The following is an 18,065-nucleotide window of genomic DNA, read 5'->3' as shown; positions in this document are numbered from 1 at the left end:
TGGGGTAAGCACGATGCCTTCTTTTGAAGGACTTTGAATTGGCTTTGGGGTAGACCATAGTCTCGATCGGCTGCCCTGCCTGACATCGCTTAGACCCCGGTATGAACCGTAATATAAATTATTATTATTATTATTATTATTATAACGGTCTGACCAGATATACAACTATGCAATTTGCGCTCTCAACGCAATGCGAGTCCAATTAAAAGAAAATCTGGATACAATTCAGTGGTTTTTATATGATCATTTTTACCTATCTGGTTATCAGTATGATTTTTTTTAATCTTGGGGTTGGAGTGGCGATCTGGAAATTTTGTTGCCCCGTCATGGTTTTAAAGGGTTTCAATTTTGCTGTATCTTCCAAGTTGACGACGTCATTCAAGGTCAAAGTCCGGACGACAACAAGAACCTCAGCAATAACAAAATATTTCCAAACAGCTATAATTATCAGCGTTCTTGAGCTACAAAGCCTGCACAAGCATTACGACTGATAAAAAAAATTGTAAAACAATAAATTATTCAAGCAAATCACTTACATGATACTACGAACGAATTTCAAGCCATTCTTAAAAACTCACAATAATAATAACAATAATGGAAATAGAAACCCACAAGATTCCTGTGTATAACTTGTTTACTTGTAAATATTTACATGTTACTTTTAAACTCGAGTACTTTCAGGTCTGCTGGGCCTTAAACCAGCCTGACTACCTCATCTCTTGAAAAAGGGTCACAGTTAGGACCTGAAAGTACTCGAGTTTAAAAGTAACATGTAAATATTTACAAGTAAACAAGTTATACACAGGAATCTTGTGGGTTTCTATTTCCATCTTCAGAAGAAAACTGAAAGAAGTTTTTGTTTAATAACAATAATACCGACGAGATAATCCTGAACCACATCATCCCCGCACGTTAATTTTACAATTCCCACGCATTAACATCGGCTCCCACGCCATTTATCGCCGACAGGAAATCCCCTGAGCAGCCATTCACATTCATAAGTCACTCTAAACAGACAACTGCGTGGGAAGATTGGCTCTCGAATTCGGAGGTAAACATAAATAAAGACAATGGGATAGGAAAACACACAGATGCAACTCACAAAGACCCTGTGAACGGCATTAGTCAAAGAAAAGTTACTGTCAACGTGAGATTCATGTGGCAAGACATAAGAGAATAGCCATACATAATGTTACATTACCACTATGGATGGTTATATAGTACAACTATTAATGGAAAACAAAGCAAGATTCGAAAATGAAAACTTAACGTCGTATATTACATTACGTGTTGGTTATAGCTTCACTGTTTCAATGTCCAAAAAAACGTATATTTCTAAAATACTTAAAGTACGAAATGCAGTAACACAAAGCATGGAAAAGCTGAAAATAACCCCAGTAAACAGAAACAGAAAAGAGGCCAAAGAAATCAGACTGGGCGTGGTTGGTAAAACAACAAAAAATAAAATTAACAGTGAAACATCGAACAAGAAGTTTATAATGTCTGAACCTATATAAATCCAACTTCCTTGTACAGTGGTTCCAAAGTCATCATCCGAAGCTGTGAGCTACCGTATGCAAATGAGCAAAAGTCGGTCCTCACCTAACAAATTTTGGGCAGTTCAATTTTTTGAGTTTTTGTTCTCAAAGGATCACGTATTGATGGAGCTGGAATAGACAAAGTCTTGGTAGAATACATAAGTTCTACGGCTACTATCAGCAATATTGAAAGGGTTTAAGTTCCCTAGGCTGGTGAAGTTCCTCCCAGACTTGAAGCCACTGGGCGAACCTATTCGACTTTGAAACAATGTGACCAAAACCGAAGTCTTATAGAGCTGGTTACACAGATAACCTTTCCCTAAACACATTTTGGTTTCTTAAGTTTGTTAAATCTAAAATTACCGCATCGAAATTAATAGTAAACAGATTCACCGGAGGAGACAGACACAAAAAACAGTTCAAGAAGTAATTCGGGGACATTTAATAACCATACTGAGAGAAAACGAGACGCGCATAGGACAAAAGCAGCGCAGTCGTATCCAAATACATTATGAGGAAAACTTTGTGCTCGGAGTATGTTAGGCAATAGAACTCTAATTAGAATAGTCTTACAGAACTTCCATTCTATTAGTTTCATTCCTGTGCAGAAGCAAGGTCCTCTTAAAGCGTAAAGGGGACGATCATGTGCGACTTCAGATACATAATCTGATGGAAAACTACGAAAAGGCTGCAAAGAAATATCCTCGAACGACACTACTTTATAACTATCAAATAGCCTTTCCATAACCAACGTCGAATCCAAATTCTTTCACACATCGTATAAGACACCTACGTTCGAGTTACTGAATAGGCCTTCACTCTCACTAGATGACACGAAAGCTGTGCCACTGAGAAGACATCTGGTCAGTTATGGCCGCTGAAGGCCCTGACCCCAAAACAATCTTCTTCATAAAATCACCGAAGACTCTTCAGCATGAAAACGGCAACATCTGGAATTACAGAGAGCTGGCAATCCATAACATTTTTTTTTATTATTCAATTTACTAAAAGCAAAAAAAAAAAAAAAAATTACCATAAACTACTATTTTTTACCTAACACCTACATATAGTTTTTTGCCAAAAGCTACAACAAATTACACAAACATCTGGTTACGCAGAAAAGGTAGAAATTCATGAGCCGTGAGACTGAAGTCATTCCATTTTCAGGGCCTGTAAATCTTAATAACGAAATACCAGTCCCAGACAAAAGCCGTTCCCACCTGACACGGTACGGTTCAGGTACCAAATTCCCATCACCTGAGGTAAGAAGTGGGTACTTCCAGAGGTAATAAATTATACACACACACACACACACACACATATATATATATATATATATATATATATATATATATGTGTGTGTGTGTGTGTGTGTGTGTGTGTGTGTGTGTGTGTGTGTGTGTGTGTGTGTGTAGGCAGGGCGCGCCCGCAACGGCTGAAATAAATAGCAATAAGGTACATACCACGGGCATGGCATTTTATCGAACTTTAACATGAAGCAAACGATTTACATATTTCTATTACCGTACTTTATGTTTGATTAAAACTGATTTTACAGTCACGAAGGAGGCTTCGTTTTCGTCTAACTGTAACTAATCTCGGCCACTCACTTTTTTTTTACACTGCGATAAACCAACACAATTTAGCTTATAAACTACACCAAAATTAGTATCCGAAGAACACTAACTTTACACAGGCCAATCAGTGATACGCATCGCTTGCGCAAAATCGTCAGCGACTCTGATGTAGCATGATTTTAAACAAAAGAGCATGGATGGGCGCGCGCGCACACACACACAAGAATGTGCGTATACAGTACGTACGTGCGCAAAAAAGGAAACACATACGAAGTACACTAACATGCATTTTGTGTATAGATCTAAGCAGCATTTTGAGAATCATGAGAAAACACTTCTGATAACACGTGCCCCCCACCCATGTATCTCGCATGTAAAAATGTAAATGTTTATCATTCGCCAAGTACAGGCTAACCACGGCCTTTTACTGAAAAAGAAAACTACTAACAGAAACACTTATAATTTGGAGAAAAGCATAAAAATCACGTTATATTAACGTTATACACTTAATGAGAGAAGGTAAGCACAAGAGAAGTAAAAATATCAACTCAAATACTATCAAAACTCAACTAATTCAGTGGGACAGACATCGGGAGGAAAGATAAACTACAGCAGAACCAATTTCATTCACTTCATCAGAAATTAAAGTATAAAATTACATGATAGTTCCAAGAAAACTCCTTCGTATAATGTGCCCAAGAATCTATTGCAGTGACGAACTGTCAAAACTAAATACGCGTCTGTATTTTACTATTTCATTCAAGGTGAATACGAACGTTTACATCTTATACGCATGCAAAACATGTTTTTTCCTATGCAATACGAAATGCATGCCAGAAGCGACGAGACTCGGAATCTATCGCTCATGTATTATCAGCATCGGCGGTGGATAGCAAAAGGCCGCTGGTGTTCATAATTAGAAAATGAATCCAGTTTGCGGAGAGATCCCTTATTTTAATATACATACAAACATTATATACATACAAACTACTATATATATATATATATATATATATATATATATATATATATATATATATCAATAGAGAAAGGTATACTCAAAGTGGAATTTATGTCCCACTGCATTAAATTGGAGGGTCAAGAACCAGCGGCCATTTACATCGACAAAATGATTTCCGCTCGCGATAGGAGAATCGTAGCCGATCCGCCTATTACTAATGGCACGTCGACAAAGAGCATAATCACTACCTCCTCTCTGTCTCCGGCTCTCTGCCAGCGGCCTTGAACTTGACTTTCGCTACTGATAGTCAACCACACAGCCCGAGGGCTTGCGGTCAAGACACTGACGTTCGCACGCAGCGTGCGATAAGCAATAAATGTACGTCTCTCGCACTGTTGGTCTATCAACTCCATAAACCTTGGCTTACTAAAGAAGAAGAGCTTAATCTGAAATATATCCAAAGCATATCTCATAGGACGGCATATAAACTAACATCTAATCGAAGTAAAGGCAATTAAATAATGCAGCACTAAGTTAGCCTAACTTGAGTCCTGTATTGATCAAGAGAGAGTTAACTGCGTAATATCTAAAAATGTCACCTGTACCCAGGTGCAAATGGATTCAATTCGGTTAAAAGTCAACTGATTAAAAGTCAACTGAAGAAGGGTTCGTTTTAAAGACGACCATAAGGATATGAGAGGGCGTCGACACCACTTATAAAACGAAAGGGACAGAAGGATAAAGGGACAGGAAATGGGCGGTGGGAAGCGCGAAAGTGGTCCCTGGAGCATGGAAACGAGGGAACTGGGAAGTTAAATAAGAAAAACGAGGAATGAAGGTATGTCTGCGAAAGGGAAGGGACAATCTGGGAAGCAAGTGTGAAGACAGAACTCGCCGAAGCACGGAGGAGGCGCAGGTGGCAGACAGGAAATAAGGACAAGGAGAGACGGGAAAGGACGGAAGAAAGGACGGATAATCATCAAACCTTGACCAGAAACCTGCCAACAATGGGACACTAATGAAGTTCTCTAATAATGGCAAGTTATGAATTAATGGTAATAAAGAGGAGCAGAACTTAATAAACTATATAATCATAATAACCTGTAAATGATAAAAAGTATGACATCTTGTTAATTTAATAAACTAAATCTACTGTCCTTGACCAAAGTTACTCACAGTGCCTCTATCAGAATCGCGTTTAAATGCGACAAATTTTGGTAAAAGTTTAGAGGACTGCACCTAATACCTTGATCAGAACGGGAGGTCACTGACCCACTTAAATTTCTACCTGTATACCTTATTCCCTGTCAATTTCTCTAAAAATAAAAACCATGATGACATTTGGCCTTATTTTGCCCTCTGATTTACCAGTAATGATACAACGTTCCGGTGTAATTAGTCCTCTGATTCCTGAAGATTCAACAAAGCTATGGAAGCATACTTACTACTGACGACATGAAGTCTTTGATCCCATCAACTCTTAAGGCTTTTTCAAGACCATATACATGTCCGTATCTCAGGAGTAGCCACACAACCAGTGATCTTATACTTAGTTCATATTTGAAACATATAATGCACCCTGTACACATTTACATCAATACAGTACACAAAACCTTCAGACAAAATCATACAACACAGAGAAATGTCCTACAACTTCCCAAAAGCTTCTATTCAAAGTTGTTCCTCTCCTCCAGATATGAGTGTCTCAACGTTTGTCACTGGAAAGCACTCATATAGTGTTGTATTAAAAGTCTAAGTAACGATGCCCTCCAATTACAAAAAATGGCGTTAACCTTGGTTCTCGGACACCCAGTTCCTATTACTCAGAGGCCTTAAATCATCAGAAAGTTCACTACAACTTTCTTTCACTGAATAGTCAATTTTCACTTGCTTTTGGGAGGGGGGGGGTGATAATGTCTTGAAAGTTCCTAGTCAGTGATTCTTTCTTGGATTAGCTTACTAGCTTTATTTATGCCCATGTTCACAGCAAAAGTATCCAACACTCTTGCTGATTATCCTTCTTTAATATGCCTGGACAAAATGCTGCTTATTTTTTAAAGATCGAGACACTAACATTGTCATTTTTTCGTGTGTACTCATCAGAGTACTGACCAAACCAAACACTGCCACACCTATTTGCATTTGAGATAAAGCAGAGTTTATGGAGGTAGTACAGTATTTTAAATCAATGATCTGTTTTACTTAAGAGGTACTAGCAGCTGGGACTGAAAACTGTACTGGCCATGAGGGGCAGCAATGTCCAATAATGTATTACAAACAGCATGAGAATGTAGCAAATACTATTGGATTTGTTCCTTCTGGAATTCTAACAGTAAACCTCTGCTATCACCTGAGTACTAAACCACCACTTCACTCATATTTGACTTTCTTATCAGTAAAATCATTCAAAGGAGAGTTCTACAAAGATATTCAAAGTCACAGTATGGTAAATATACAGAAGTGTGCCATTGTCTCTTATTGGAAAAGCTCTCACACATGGATACTTGTAAATTTGTCCAGTCTATTCCCCCTCACCATTCACCATCTACCAATGAGTCAGAGCTACAAAACTTTAGTCAAGAGAGAACTTGATAAAAAATAACTATGTTTCTGGGTAATATCATTCTGCCTTACTGATTTCAGGATAGTGGTTTGTGGAGAAAGCATCCATCCTAGAAAAACAAAGGTACTGATAAGCTAAGTGTGTACTAATCACTAGCTTCATGTACTTCTGTACTTATTAAGCTCTCACTAATAAAAAGGTTAACATTGTTCACCTAGCTCTAGAATACTAATAAACAGAACCATACCAATGCATATAAGCAAGAACCATAAAGTGGGAATCTATCACCTAAATTCTTAACTATAAAGAAATCTAATTCAAATGTAAACATACCTGAACGATGGCAAAACTGATAACATGAATGTTATACATATGAACAAAGAAATTTGTAAATATCTCAATGGAATTATATATTTCCAAAACAATAAATAGAATATACTACTAACACTTTTAAAAGAACTACAATAGTAGTTACAGTACAGTATTATACATTTATTATAAAAAAAAAACATTGTAAAAGAGAATACTCATGCAAGAAAAGGAATTCAAAATATGACATAGCCTATAACTAAACAGACAACAGAAACTATACTAAATGCACAGCATGCACTGTGTTCAAAATGGTTTGAAAAGGAAAATGACTATGAGGTCTGAAATGGTACAGCCTATGTAACAACTATATAAAAATTATGCTGCTGTAAACCAAAACATAGTTTTGGCAACAACAACAAAAATCTTAAAATATCATCTATTCAGTATACCTATAATTCATGTTCTTTAAAGCCAGCATGTTAACACCACATACTGGTGTATGTGGTTCTCTAGAGTAACAAGTCTGGAATCTACTATTGTATATTAACCATCTACAGTGGATAATCATGCATAATTATGCCTCCAAGTGAATTAAAAAAAAAATACACAAAAGAATTACTAAAACCACACGAAATGCATATTGCGTAACTCAAAATTCTGATTACTTTACCCAAATCAAAGTAAGCCCCAAAGATGTTTGTACAGTTCTGAAATTCAAGTTGACTGCATATTTGTCCGAGCACTGTAATGAAGTACTGTAGTTCCTGTTTCATCTGTTACAATGAACATCAAAATGGAAATTTTCCCTTGCTATACATGTCTACATTTCTATCAGTCTGACTCCTTCCAATAATGTATCTCAAATTCCTCATCTTCATATGTATCACATGTAGCCTATATACCTATCATTCCAATTTTTTTATTTGTCATGGAGGGTTTCCAGATTAAGATCTTGGAACAATGCATAGTACTCAATTCATATATTAAGCATAAACTTATTCTGTATTCCAAGGGTTGTGAAGTGTGTTAAGTCTGCCTCCCTCTACTTCAATAAGAGAGTATGGCATTATCAGAAGAGGAGACATTTGCCATTATTAAAAAAAAAAAAAAAAAAAAAAAAACAGCAGTGTTAGTGAAGCCAGTCTCTAAATATCAAATAAACATAAAAAGCTCATTCTAATTTTGCTAGTATCTTTTTGGATACAGAAACATTTTACAACGGATACAATACATTTTACAATTCATACGATATCATTTTACAACTCATACAAGTGTAAATACAGTTTACTTTCTACAAGTTTTATTTTAACACTTTGATCTGTCCAATATCTTGAAAGTTGGTATAGGCTATCCTTTAGTGATCATTGATAAGCAACACTACAGTATGTCTCTAGGTAAGTTGAAGTGTACTGTACACTGGAAAAATTATATTAAATTCTCACAAATCTGCTACAACTTTTGAACATTAGGCAAGTAGCAATATACAGCAGTAGTGCTACAATATTGCATGTTAAAGAAATTACCCATTTATTATAACTACCATTAACCTACATATATGACATGCTAACGTGTTGTACAAAGCCATGTTTAGGTGCAATTCACATGTAGCCCAAATATCCTACAATATCCACAAAATAATTTTAGTAAAACTAAGCATTAGCTCTGTGCCAGGTATTTCCTTTAAAATTGACTTTTCCTAATGTATTTTGGTTGTTTATCAAGAATTTACCATTATTTTTTGTCGGTCGACTGTAATTAACCTTAGAACTGATAATTTTTTTGTATGCTGGCCATCCTGGAATGCTATCGCACATGTGCAGTGTTATGGGGGAACTTTTGATAAAAAATGGTTTCCTTTACTGGGGGATCTGGGGGGCTGAGGCCCCCGAGTAAGTAACATGGCCTATTAGGTTAGTGTACGTTAGGTTAGTATGGTTGCTTTTACAACATATCTCCTTAGCCAGTCCCTTCTTGAACATATGGCTCCATAATGACCTTTATGTTCGCGGAACCATTCCATACAGTTCGTGCAGAGCTATTACTTAGAAATACCATTCTTTTTCTTACGTACAGGTACCACACACATACCTAATCCTCAACGGCACAGCCAGAAAAGTTTAACTTTTTGGTTACACAACACTAACCTATGCTGCAGCTGTATTGACTAGATTACCGCAGAACAGTTGGTAAAAAATAACTCAGGGTAAAGGACATAAAACAGTAGTCTCATCCTTGATTAAATTCTGTGGGGAATAGGCAGTAGCCTAGAATAACACCTGAACATGATAATGGGTAAAACATTTTACAAAATAGGAACAAAATATCTTCATAGATAAAACAGTAAGACACAGTTATGAGGTAACCTCTATGCTAGCCTATCTGGAAATGGAATACAGTAGGTTATGAAAATTATTGACTAGGATTTGAAATGTTTGGGGTCATGTTAGATAAAATTAAAAAACACATTGCTACTAGGTTATCCTACTATTTTTGTAGATATTAGCCTAGCCTAACCCCTTAGGAGGCTAGGCATTCCACATACAATGTAACGTACGCAATGCTCTGAGGCCTAGATGGTACTTAAGCAAATTTTTTACGGAGCTCCTTTTTCTCCCTTCCTTTTAGGCTACCCTCCCTCCTTTGGCACAAAAACGGAATGAATGACACCCCATCTTTAGCCAAAGGTAAGGCCTGCCTTACACATGAGCTACTAACACGTGGCTCTAAGCCAAACTAGCTTACAGTAGGCCTACAGTAGGCTACATTAGAACTCACGGCTACTAGGCCTGTTTTAATTTCACTGTATGATAACCTAAGGAGTAAGAAATTTAAACTTGTTCGCTTACCTTCATTTTCCTCGTCAATTTTCAGCGCCTTCGAAATGTACTCGAAGGCTTTTCGATGATGGTGCTTTTGCTTAGCCAGAAGAGGATCACCTGGTCCAGGATTAGACAAAACTTTGGGAGGCATATTTTCTCCACTCATCAACGGAATACAAACTTCGTCCTGGGCACCTTCTTCAACTTGCCCCAATCCTCCAGAGGCACTGCCACCTACGCCCACACCCCCACCACCACTATCTAGTTCCGTTATTATCACCGACGTTGGAACGGCCGCTGCTGCCTCTGTTTGTGTTTGAACTAAGTACGTACTCGCCCTGAACAACGTTTTTAATATTAAAAAGATTTGGTAGAGCAGCGTGCGGAAAATGTTAAATAAGAACACCAGCGGGTATGACGCGATGTAAAAATTTTTGTTGTGCACATTTAAATTTTGTGATTTACCGCCCCTGTCATCACTTTTCTTAGTTTTCTTTGGAGACCTCAGCGGATGCCTCCTTAACGAGTGGGCGCCATCACTGCTAGACATGGTGCAACTGACGTCACAGACACCGTGCCACTGTTTACATCCTGAACAACTCTACTGCTGCGCCTCACTCCCGCTCCGCTCGCCATGCGCCAGAAATTTTCCCATCGATCAATGTATCTAACAATTGTGGGTGCAGGAACTCTATTTTTGTTTAGCAATCTTACAAAATTAACTCTTCTGATGTGTTACAACTAAATGACACCAATGCAATGGCAATTCTAATAAAACAAGTGTAAGATGGTTTCGGGGTTATAATTAACAGTTTCCTCATTCTATGAAACACTTCAACTGCCATCCTTACGATGGAACCCAACCTGCAGTCAAATGGAAAATGTACGCTTTCTAAATAATGTCTTATAGGATTCTAAAATAACCTTTGAAGTCAAGCAAGAAAGAGCTAAAGCCTTGACAGCAAGTCTACAGAATGTGGGAACGATAGCATGCAGGCCAGACAAATTACCTCGATTTAACAATAATCAACACCCTGGCACCAGCGACTGATCGTTGCTTTTTGTGACAGTGGTCCCTTTAATATATGAATATGTAACGATTAACCATTTTTATGTCGGCTGCTGATAAAAAATGCCAATCATTGACAGTTGTTGGAATAGCTGTGTATAATACTAAGTAGATTACCAAGGCCACATAGTCATTATTTTAAGCATCAAACGATCCTCTCGGAAATATTACTTCAGTGGTGCATCCTTCAGACTTAGCCCGTCGGTATTTCGGTAATGCCTTGTTCTCTTTTTCTATTGATATTGTTCTGGTTACTTAATCTCCTTCTGTGACATAATACAATCCTTTCATATGATTACCAGCATCTGAATTCTTACTTCAATCAGTATTTCCGCGTCGACTCTCATGCTTTATAATTTTCTATTACTGCCTGCCCTTATCTTCTGTGCTTCCTTGAGTGGCCCTTATGTCTGACCTCATATGGTTCAAAGGTAAGAGAAAAGGATGATGAGAACAACTACATCCACAGATGCAGTTTCCTAGATGCAACGCTTCCAGATGGAGACCACATTTTTTTTCATTTCTATATATATATATATATATATATATATATATATATATATATATATATATATATATATATACACACACACACACATAAATCAGTTCTAAGAATGGAGCTGTTATAATACCTACTGTATAGTATGTTCATTCAGCTTGTTATTCAAGTCACTGCGTTTGAAAGGGGAACTGGAAAAATGGCAACTGACGTTAGAACTCCGAGGTGATGGTATCTTTCATAAATTCAATCGTATTACTTACAAAGATTTGCTTTAGTGGCCTGATTTTTCAGGTTACAAATAACAAAAGTTTATAATGCAGCATTTTATCTTGTGTACAAAATATAAATATTATAAAATAAGAAAATTATCATTTGCTATATTCTTCAGAGTTCCTTAAGATTTTGATAATCTTGAAACGTTAATTTTTTAAACATGTCAGTCATTACAGTCCCTCCTAATAATATTGATACCCGGAATAAATAATAAATGATAGTGCATATCAAATAAATATTTTAACATGAAAAGTGCGTTATTTTGAAATTTCGTCAGTTTCCAGTAACTTGGGATCATGTTCCTTTAAAGGTTGTAATTCCACAATGTAATCATTTTAACACACGGCAATCCAATTTACGTTTAAATATATGGATTTTCCAATTGGATGGCTATCTCAGGGTTAGCTTAATCTGAGAAGGTTATGGCAATTTTTCCCTCATTCTTCCATAATCTTTTTCAAAATGTCGAGTCAATGTCCTACTCTTTTCATTGTCAATCGACACGGTTACACAGGTTCCTTAAAAAATTTTTTCCTTGTTTGTAATCTATTTTAAAAGAACCCTTTCATTGATCAAATTTAGTCTCTCAACTTACCACTGGTACACTTTCGACCATTCAGCGCTTAAAGACCGAAAAAAGAGAGGGAGTTAAAGTGGCTAGGTAGTAAGTTAGAGAGCAGCATAAGGAAAAATTCAAGGATCTAAAGGTAGAACTAGGAGAAAACCAGAGTTACACAAAGTAACAAGAACTGGAAGAAAACCAGTTACACAAAGTAACACTTAAGAGGTGTTGGACACGACTGAAAAAATGAAAGGAAGTGGAGGTCAAGTAAAAGGTTAAAAAGCGGATGCAGCTAGGGGTCAAAGGGACGCTGCAAACATCCTTTGGTAATGAGTGCATGCTGCTGTATCTGGCTGCTAGGTAATAGGGTGTCTCAACTAGCCATGTTGCGAAAGATGCTCTCAAACTTTTGCCTTGTTATAGCGTCACACCACAGGCCTCCATTTCCAAGTTTGAATTAGCCTGTATAAGGGTATACTCGTGGGCATTTACTGGCTCTATTTTCTAGCCTTTATTTGCATGTGTAAGATTATTAATTTTATTTAAATTAGATCCTAAGGTTTTCACACAAAAGCATTTTCTTCTTTGAAAGGTTGCAGACTTTCAGGTAATTTCATAGAATTAAACGTTAGTTCACATCAAAAGCAACTGTTTACGTCTGTTAGATTTGTTTCTACTTGCAAAAACAGCTGATCTCTTGATATTTCAACAAATCTCTTTTACTCCCAGTTTTCAATAAGATTTCACACAGAAGCCAATGTGCACACTCTTTGGGATAAATAAATTAAAATGTTTAGAATGGAATAAATTGGAAGACCTTTTTATCTAAAATTATATCTTGTTGGCTACTTTCATCAGAACCAGCTTTTGAGAAAATAGTAAAATTTTGACTAAGTCCTTGCATCAAATTAAATTTCATTGTATTTGTCTTTGAAAACTATTAAAGCAGCATGATTAGTTATACAAATAACAGAACATGGCTCTCATTCCTGTCTGTTCATTGTTCTTACGAATGTAGTGTGTGTGTTATTTCCATAGCTAAGTACATAGCTAAGTAGACTTTTGCCATAGAAATCCTATACGATACAAAATGTTATAAAAATCACATATACAAAACAGTAATATTTATTACAATTAGGTACAATATTTACATTTCATACCAAATATACAAAATACGAGGTATCATATCATATACAGCATATCAAATATGCACAGTACTCATTCAAGAAGGTGAAACAAAATGACATAACATTAACCACAATAGAAAAATCTAATTAATCCACAACACAAACTTCTGAGACCAGAAGAATCATGAAAGTAAATATTATATCACATCTGAATATACATCCCTATAAAACAGAGGGAATATTCTTTTAAATATATACAACTTACTGTACATATACAATATACAACTTCCTATAAAAAAAATATGGACCTTTTTACACATTTTTTCCTCTTTGGTTTTTGATTAACTTAACGATAACAAACCAGTTTATTTATCACTCTTTTTCTTTGACTTCTTCTTCTTTTTCTTTTTATCTTTCTTCTTTTTCTTGTGCTTTCTTTGAGACTCTCCATCACTTGATTCACTCAAAACAGCAGCCTTCTTCTTTTTCTTCTTCTTCTTCTTCTTTTTCACAATTTCTTCTTCTTCACTACTACTGCTACTACTGGAGGAAGAACTGCTATTGCTTGAACTTGAACTAGAAGACCTCTTCCTTTTCTTTCTCTTCTTGGCCTTTTCTTTCACTTTAAGCACCTCTGTAGATTTACTTTCTTCCTCCACTGGACTAGGGACACGAATAGGAGAATACCTGAGTTGTGCTGCCTTTAAAGGCTGCTCCACCATTTCACTTTGTACCATGCCTCGTAATTCTAATGGAGTATCTACCACTGCTTCTTTTGGGACCTCATCTCCTGAAAAATCTGAAGGAATTTCACCCTCTTCTAGCTCTTGCTCCAAGGTGGTCAAGGGATCAGACAGTACACTCCTTATTGGAGCATTTGTTATTACAACATTCATCACTTCCTCTTTCGTGGTGTTTTCCTCGAGCACTGGATATTCTGAATCCATAAGAGCATGAGTGTCTTTTTCGTTAACATTTGAACTATTTTCTGGAACAAAATCATTATTTTCCAGAGGTACTGCATCTCCATTATCTTCAGTTTTTAACCTTTTCACATCAAGTTCATCTGCTGATGATGAAGAAGGTCTTTTAACTCCTTTGTGTGCTGTTATACTCTCTTGTTTTACCTCACTATCATGAAATTCAGACTTAACATCTACATTTCCACAAGTATTTACTTCAGATGTTTTTGCTTCCGACATGTGTGGACTGTCAGGCTCTCTATTCATTTCATTATCCTTCATCAGTGGGCTACTCATGTCATCATTCAATTTCTTTTCAGATGAGTTATAATCACTATTTATATCAACTTTGTCATTGTAATTGTCATTATCCTTCTCTTCCTTTGAGTTTTCTTTTTCACTCTTCCTTCGGGACTTGATTGAGGCTTGAGTTTGACTGCGTGATTGCTTTTCACCTTTTTCAAGATCTGAGCCCCTTCTGGAACGAAGTGTATATCTCTTTTGGTCATTATGTTCTGGGTTAGATGGCTGATACCTTCCTCCCCTTGGTCTACCTATTTGAGATTCAGTTTTTGAGGATATAGTTATCTGAATTGAAGGTCCTCTTCTTTTAGCTTCTCGAAGTTCTGATCGTTCCCACTCAGGTGTTGGGCTTCTGACTTGCTCTTCATCCTCTTTCTGCTTTTGTGGATCCAAAAACACTTTACGAGAAGCCAAACCTCTCCCCGAGAAAATTGTATTTTCAGCACGTTTAAGAATATCAACTGTAACTTTCTTTTCTTCTTCAGGGGCTTTGTTTTCAGAAATGCCTTTAGGTGTCAAAGTAAGGTCTTCGTCTCTCTCCCATTTAGATAAAGGAGGCAAAGGTAAGTGTGTTGTAGGACTTTCATCACTTGGTTTGGGATCAGGTGACCTTTCATGCAAAGCAGCTTCAGACTCTTTTTCAGCAGAGGAAGCTGACAATCCAGTATTGTCTGGTTCTTTAGGATCACTTCCTGACAGATTTTCACTAACTGCTTTGTCTCCCACATCCTCTAGTCCTTCTTCAGCAGATAAGCCCTTAGCTTTTCTTTTCTTGTCACGTTTTTTCTTCTTTCTTTTGTCTTCACCCTCATCTCCAGATATCTCTCCTTGTGAAGCCTCAGTAGAAGCCTGGGAAGCTCTGCGTCTTTCTTTTTTCCTCTTCTTTTTGTCTTGTTTCTTCTTTTCTAACTTTGACACACTGTCATTCTCTGAGGCTCCGTCACATTTTTCTTTTCCATGATGGCCCTCATCCTTCTCTTCCTTACGCCTACTTTTCCTCTTGTGTTCTTTCTCTTCATGGCCATAGGTCACCTCCCTTTCTCGTGACTTACTTTTCTTTTCGATATCCCGGTCAGGCTTGTGTTTAATATCACCATGGTCCCACCTTGTAACATAAGATTTCTCTTTTTTAGTCTCTTCACCACTTTTATCATTTTTATCTTTAGTCAAAGGATCCTTGTCACGCTTTGAAAGATCTCTTCCTCTCCTATCTCCCTCTTTATCTTTTCTGTCACCATCACGTAACTTTCGATCTTGGTCCTTTTCTCTTTTGTAACTATCTTTTCTATCATAGTCTTTTGAGTCACTTTCTTGTTTACCAATCTCTCTTTCTCTCCTGTCATCTCTGCGATCACTTTCTTTACTCCTTTTATCAGAATCCCTGTCTCTTCTATCGCTTTCCCAATCTCGTCTGTCACTATCACGGTCCCTTCTGCTATCACTATCTCTATCTCTCCTGCTATCACCTTCACGGTCTCTCTTGTCCTCTTTGTCCCTTTTGTCTACTTCTCTATCTCTTCTATCATAGTCTCTATCTCTTCTATCATTATCCTTCTCTCTTCGTTCTCTAACTGGTGATTTTTTCTGATTTTTACCTGGTGAGTCGTATGATTTGCTACGGTAATGGAGGTCTTCATCTCTTGGACTTTCTCTCCTTGAGACACTTTTGGGCTTACTATCTCTCTCATGTCGACCAGATCTATCATCATCCTTGTACCCTCTATCATAACTTTTACCACTATCAGCATCTTTCCTCGACCTTTTAAAGTCATCATAGTCATCAGAATCATCTTTCCTCTCTTCTCTTCCTCTTCGACCTTCAAATCGACGTCGTTCAGAGTCATCTTCTCTTTTTCTACCCTCATCTGATTGACGCCATTCTTCATCACTGTATATATTTTGAGCATGATGATCATCGTGTCTTCGGCTTCTACTTTCATCACAATCAGTGGCATCTCCATATCGTCGTCTTTCTCCCTCAAAGTGTCGATTACTTCTATCAGCTCTTGGAATTTCTGTATTGAAGCTTGGTCTACTTTCTCTCTCCCAGCCACTCGCAGTCTGAATACCCCGTCGATCATCCATCATACGTTGTGATCTAAAATCCTGGTACCTATAATCTTGATTGCGATTATCAAAATTCTCCCCTTGTCTGAATCCCCCTCGACCTCGGCGTCCTCTGAAATTAGGCTTGAAGTTGTCTGGCCTCCCTTGATTATACCTAAGAAGAAAAATGAATGTTGTAACTGTTAGTTTACAAAACTGAACAAAAATATAAATTTTACCTAAAAGAAAAATCAATCTAATCTAAAAAAAAAATCTATACTGACCTCAACTCAGAAATGGATTAATACCCAACTATGGTTTGGTTACTCATAATAGCATCTTGGTCAAATATTTGATAAATTATAACTGTATCTGGTATTAAGTCCATTTCTACCCCATGGCAATTACTTTGGAATGTGAGAGAAACAACTAAACAAAACAATTCAATAATGGATGGGTTTTAAAATACAAACAGCTGTCTGCTTGATATTCTACTGACTCAGCCAAGCCATGCTGAAAGACAGTTTAATCTTAATACAGTACTATATAGTAATGCAATTCTCAAATAGGAAATTTTTCAGCATTTGAAATTCAACCAACTTCTGTACACTTGGTGAGACTAACTGACATAGGGTAATTAGGTGAGTTAATAAACCACTGAGGTAAATTCTTGTATCTCAATGGGTTGGCTAGTCTCTGTCTAGGCAGATCAAATCAACATTACAATGAGCCTTACACAGCACACCACTGCCAGTACTAAAAGCTCTTTGCAGTGTCCATTCGGCCCTTCTGCACTTCATTCTACCTTTCAATTTTCATTAAATACCTATTCTCTCTTTCTATTCAGATGTCTTATCTTGCTATACTCTTCAGATTTTAAGAACAAATCCTTCAGTTGAGCCCTATGAGAACGTACCACCATGACTGTGTGGTACCATCTATTGAAAAAACCTATTTCAATGCAGATAATTTTTAGCTAAATTCCCAAGTTCCTGTCCTCGGTACTATAATAGCATTAAGATTTCATGTATACTACAAGACTGAATGCTTTGGGTTTTGAAATTTTCCTTTCTGGCCTTCAAGGGTTAAAAGTTACCTGATGACTTGAAATTTTAAATTCTTATAATACATGGGTTTCTTCTAAAAACTGTCTCATGAATTTGCTATGGGGCATCCACTGTCATGTTCTGTTAGGAGGTTTGAGAGATGGATTTCAATTTCTTGGACTGTGTCTTCAGACCAATGCACTCAGACAAGCTGAGATGTGAGAGAGAACCTACTGTTTGAAATTCATAAGGAGAAATATTTTGTTCTTGCTTGGAAACATAGCAGAACTGCTTCTACCTTACAGTCTCTACAACCATATCAGAAGAGTGACCCTCCCCCAACCCCACGACTCTTAACAACAACAAGGAAGATAGCACATGCTGAAATGTTACATAACAAATACT

The 18,065-nt window shown here is 37.0% G+C and overlaps 2 protein-coding genes across 5 annotated transcripts in view; both read right to left on the bottom strand.

The window, feature by feature from the left end:
- The window catches only part of spas (spastin), a 180,325-nt gene extending 169,944 nt beyond the window's left edge, over positions 1-10,381 (bottom strand). The window contains exon 1 of one of the 2 annotated variants that reach the window (XM_067083967.1): positions 9,798-10,381. In XM_067083967.1, coding sequence (XP_066940068.1) covers positions 9,798-10,320 — 523 coding nt within the window. In that variant the 5' untranslated portion in view covers positions 10,321-10,381. The remainder of the gene's footprint in view (positions 1-9,797) is intronic. The other variant, XM_067083968.1, reaches the window with a different exon arrangement.
- A 2,904-nt stretch (positions 10,382-13,285) lies between these two features.
- The window catches only part of LOC136826639 (E3 ubiquitin-protein ligase RBBP6-like), an 89,943-nt gene continuing 85,163 nt past the window's right edge, over positions 13,286-18,065 (bottom strand). For all 3 annotated transcript variants that reach the window (XM_067083962.1, XM_067083963.1, XM_067083964.1), the window contains one exon: positions 13,286-16,789. In XM_067083962.1, coding sequence (XP_066940063.1) covers positions 13,669-16,789 — 3,121 coding nt within the window. In that variant the 3' untranslated portion in view covers positions 13,286-13,668. The remainder of the gene's footprint in view (positions 16,790-18,065) is intronic.

This window comes from Macrobrachium rosenbergii, chromosome 41 (assembly GCF_040412425.1).
Source record: "Macrobrachium rosenbergii isolate ZJJX-2024 chromosome 41, ASM4041242v1, whole genome shotgun sequence".
NCBI lineage: Eukaryota > Metazoa > Arthropoda > Malacostraca > Decapoda > Palaemonidae > Macrobrachium > Macrobrachium rosenbergii.
The sequence above is the reverse complement of the archived record's forward strand: the minus strand, read 5'-3'. Positions and strand labels throughout refer to the sequence as shown.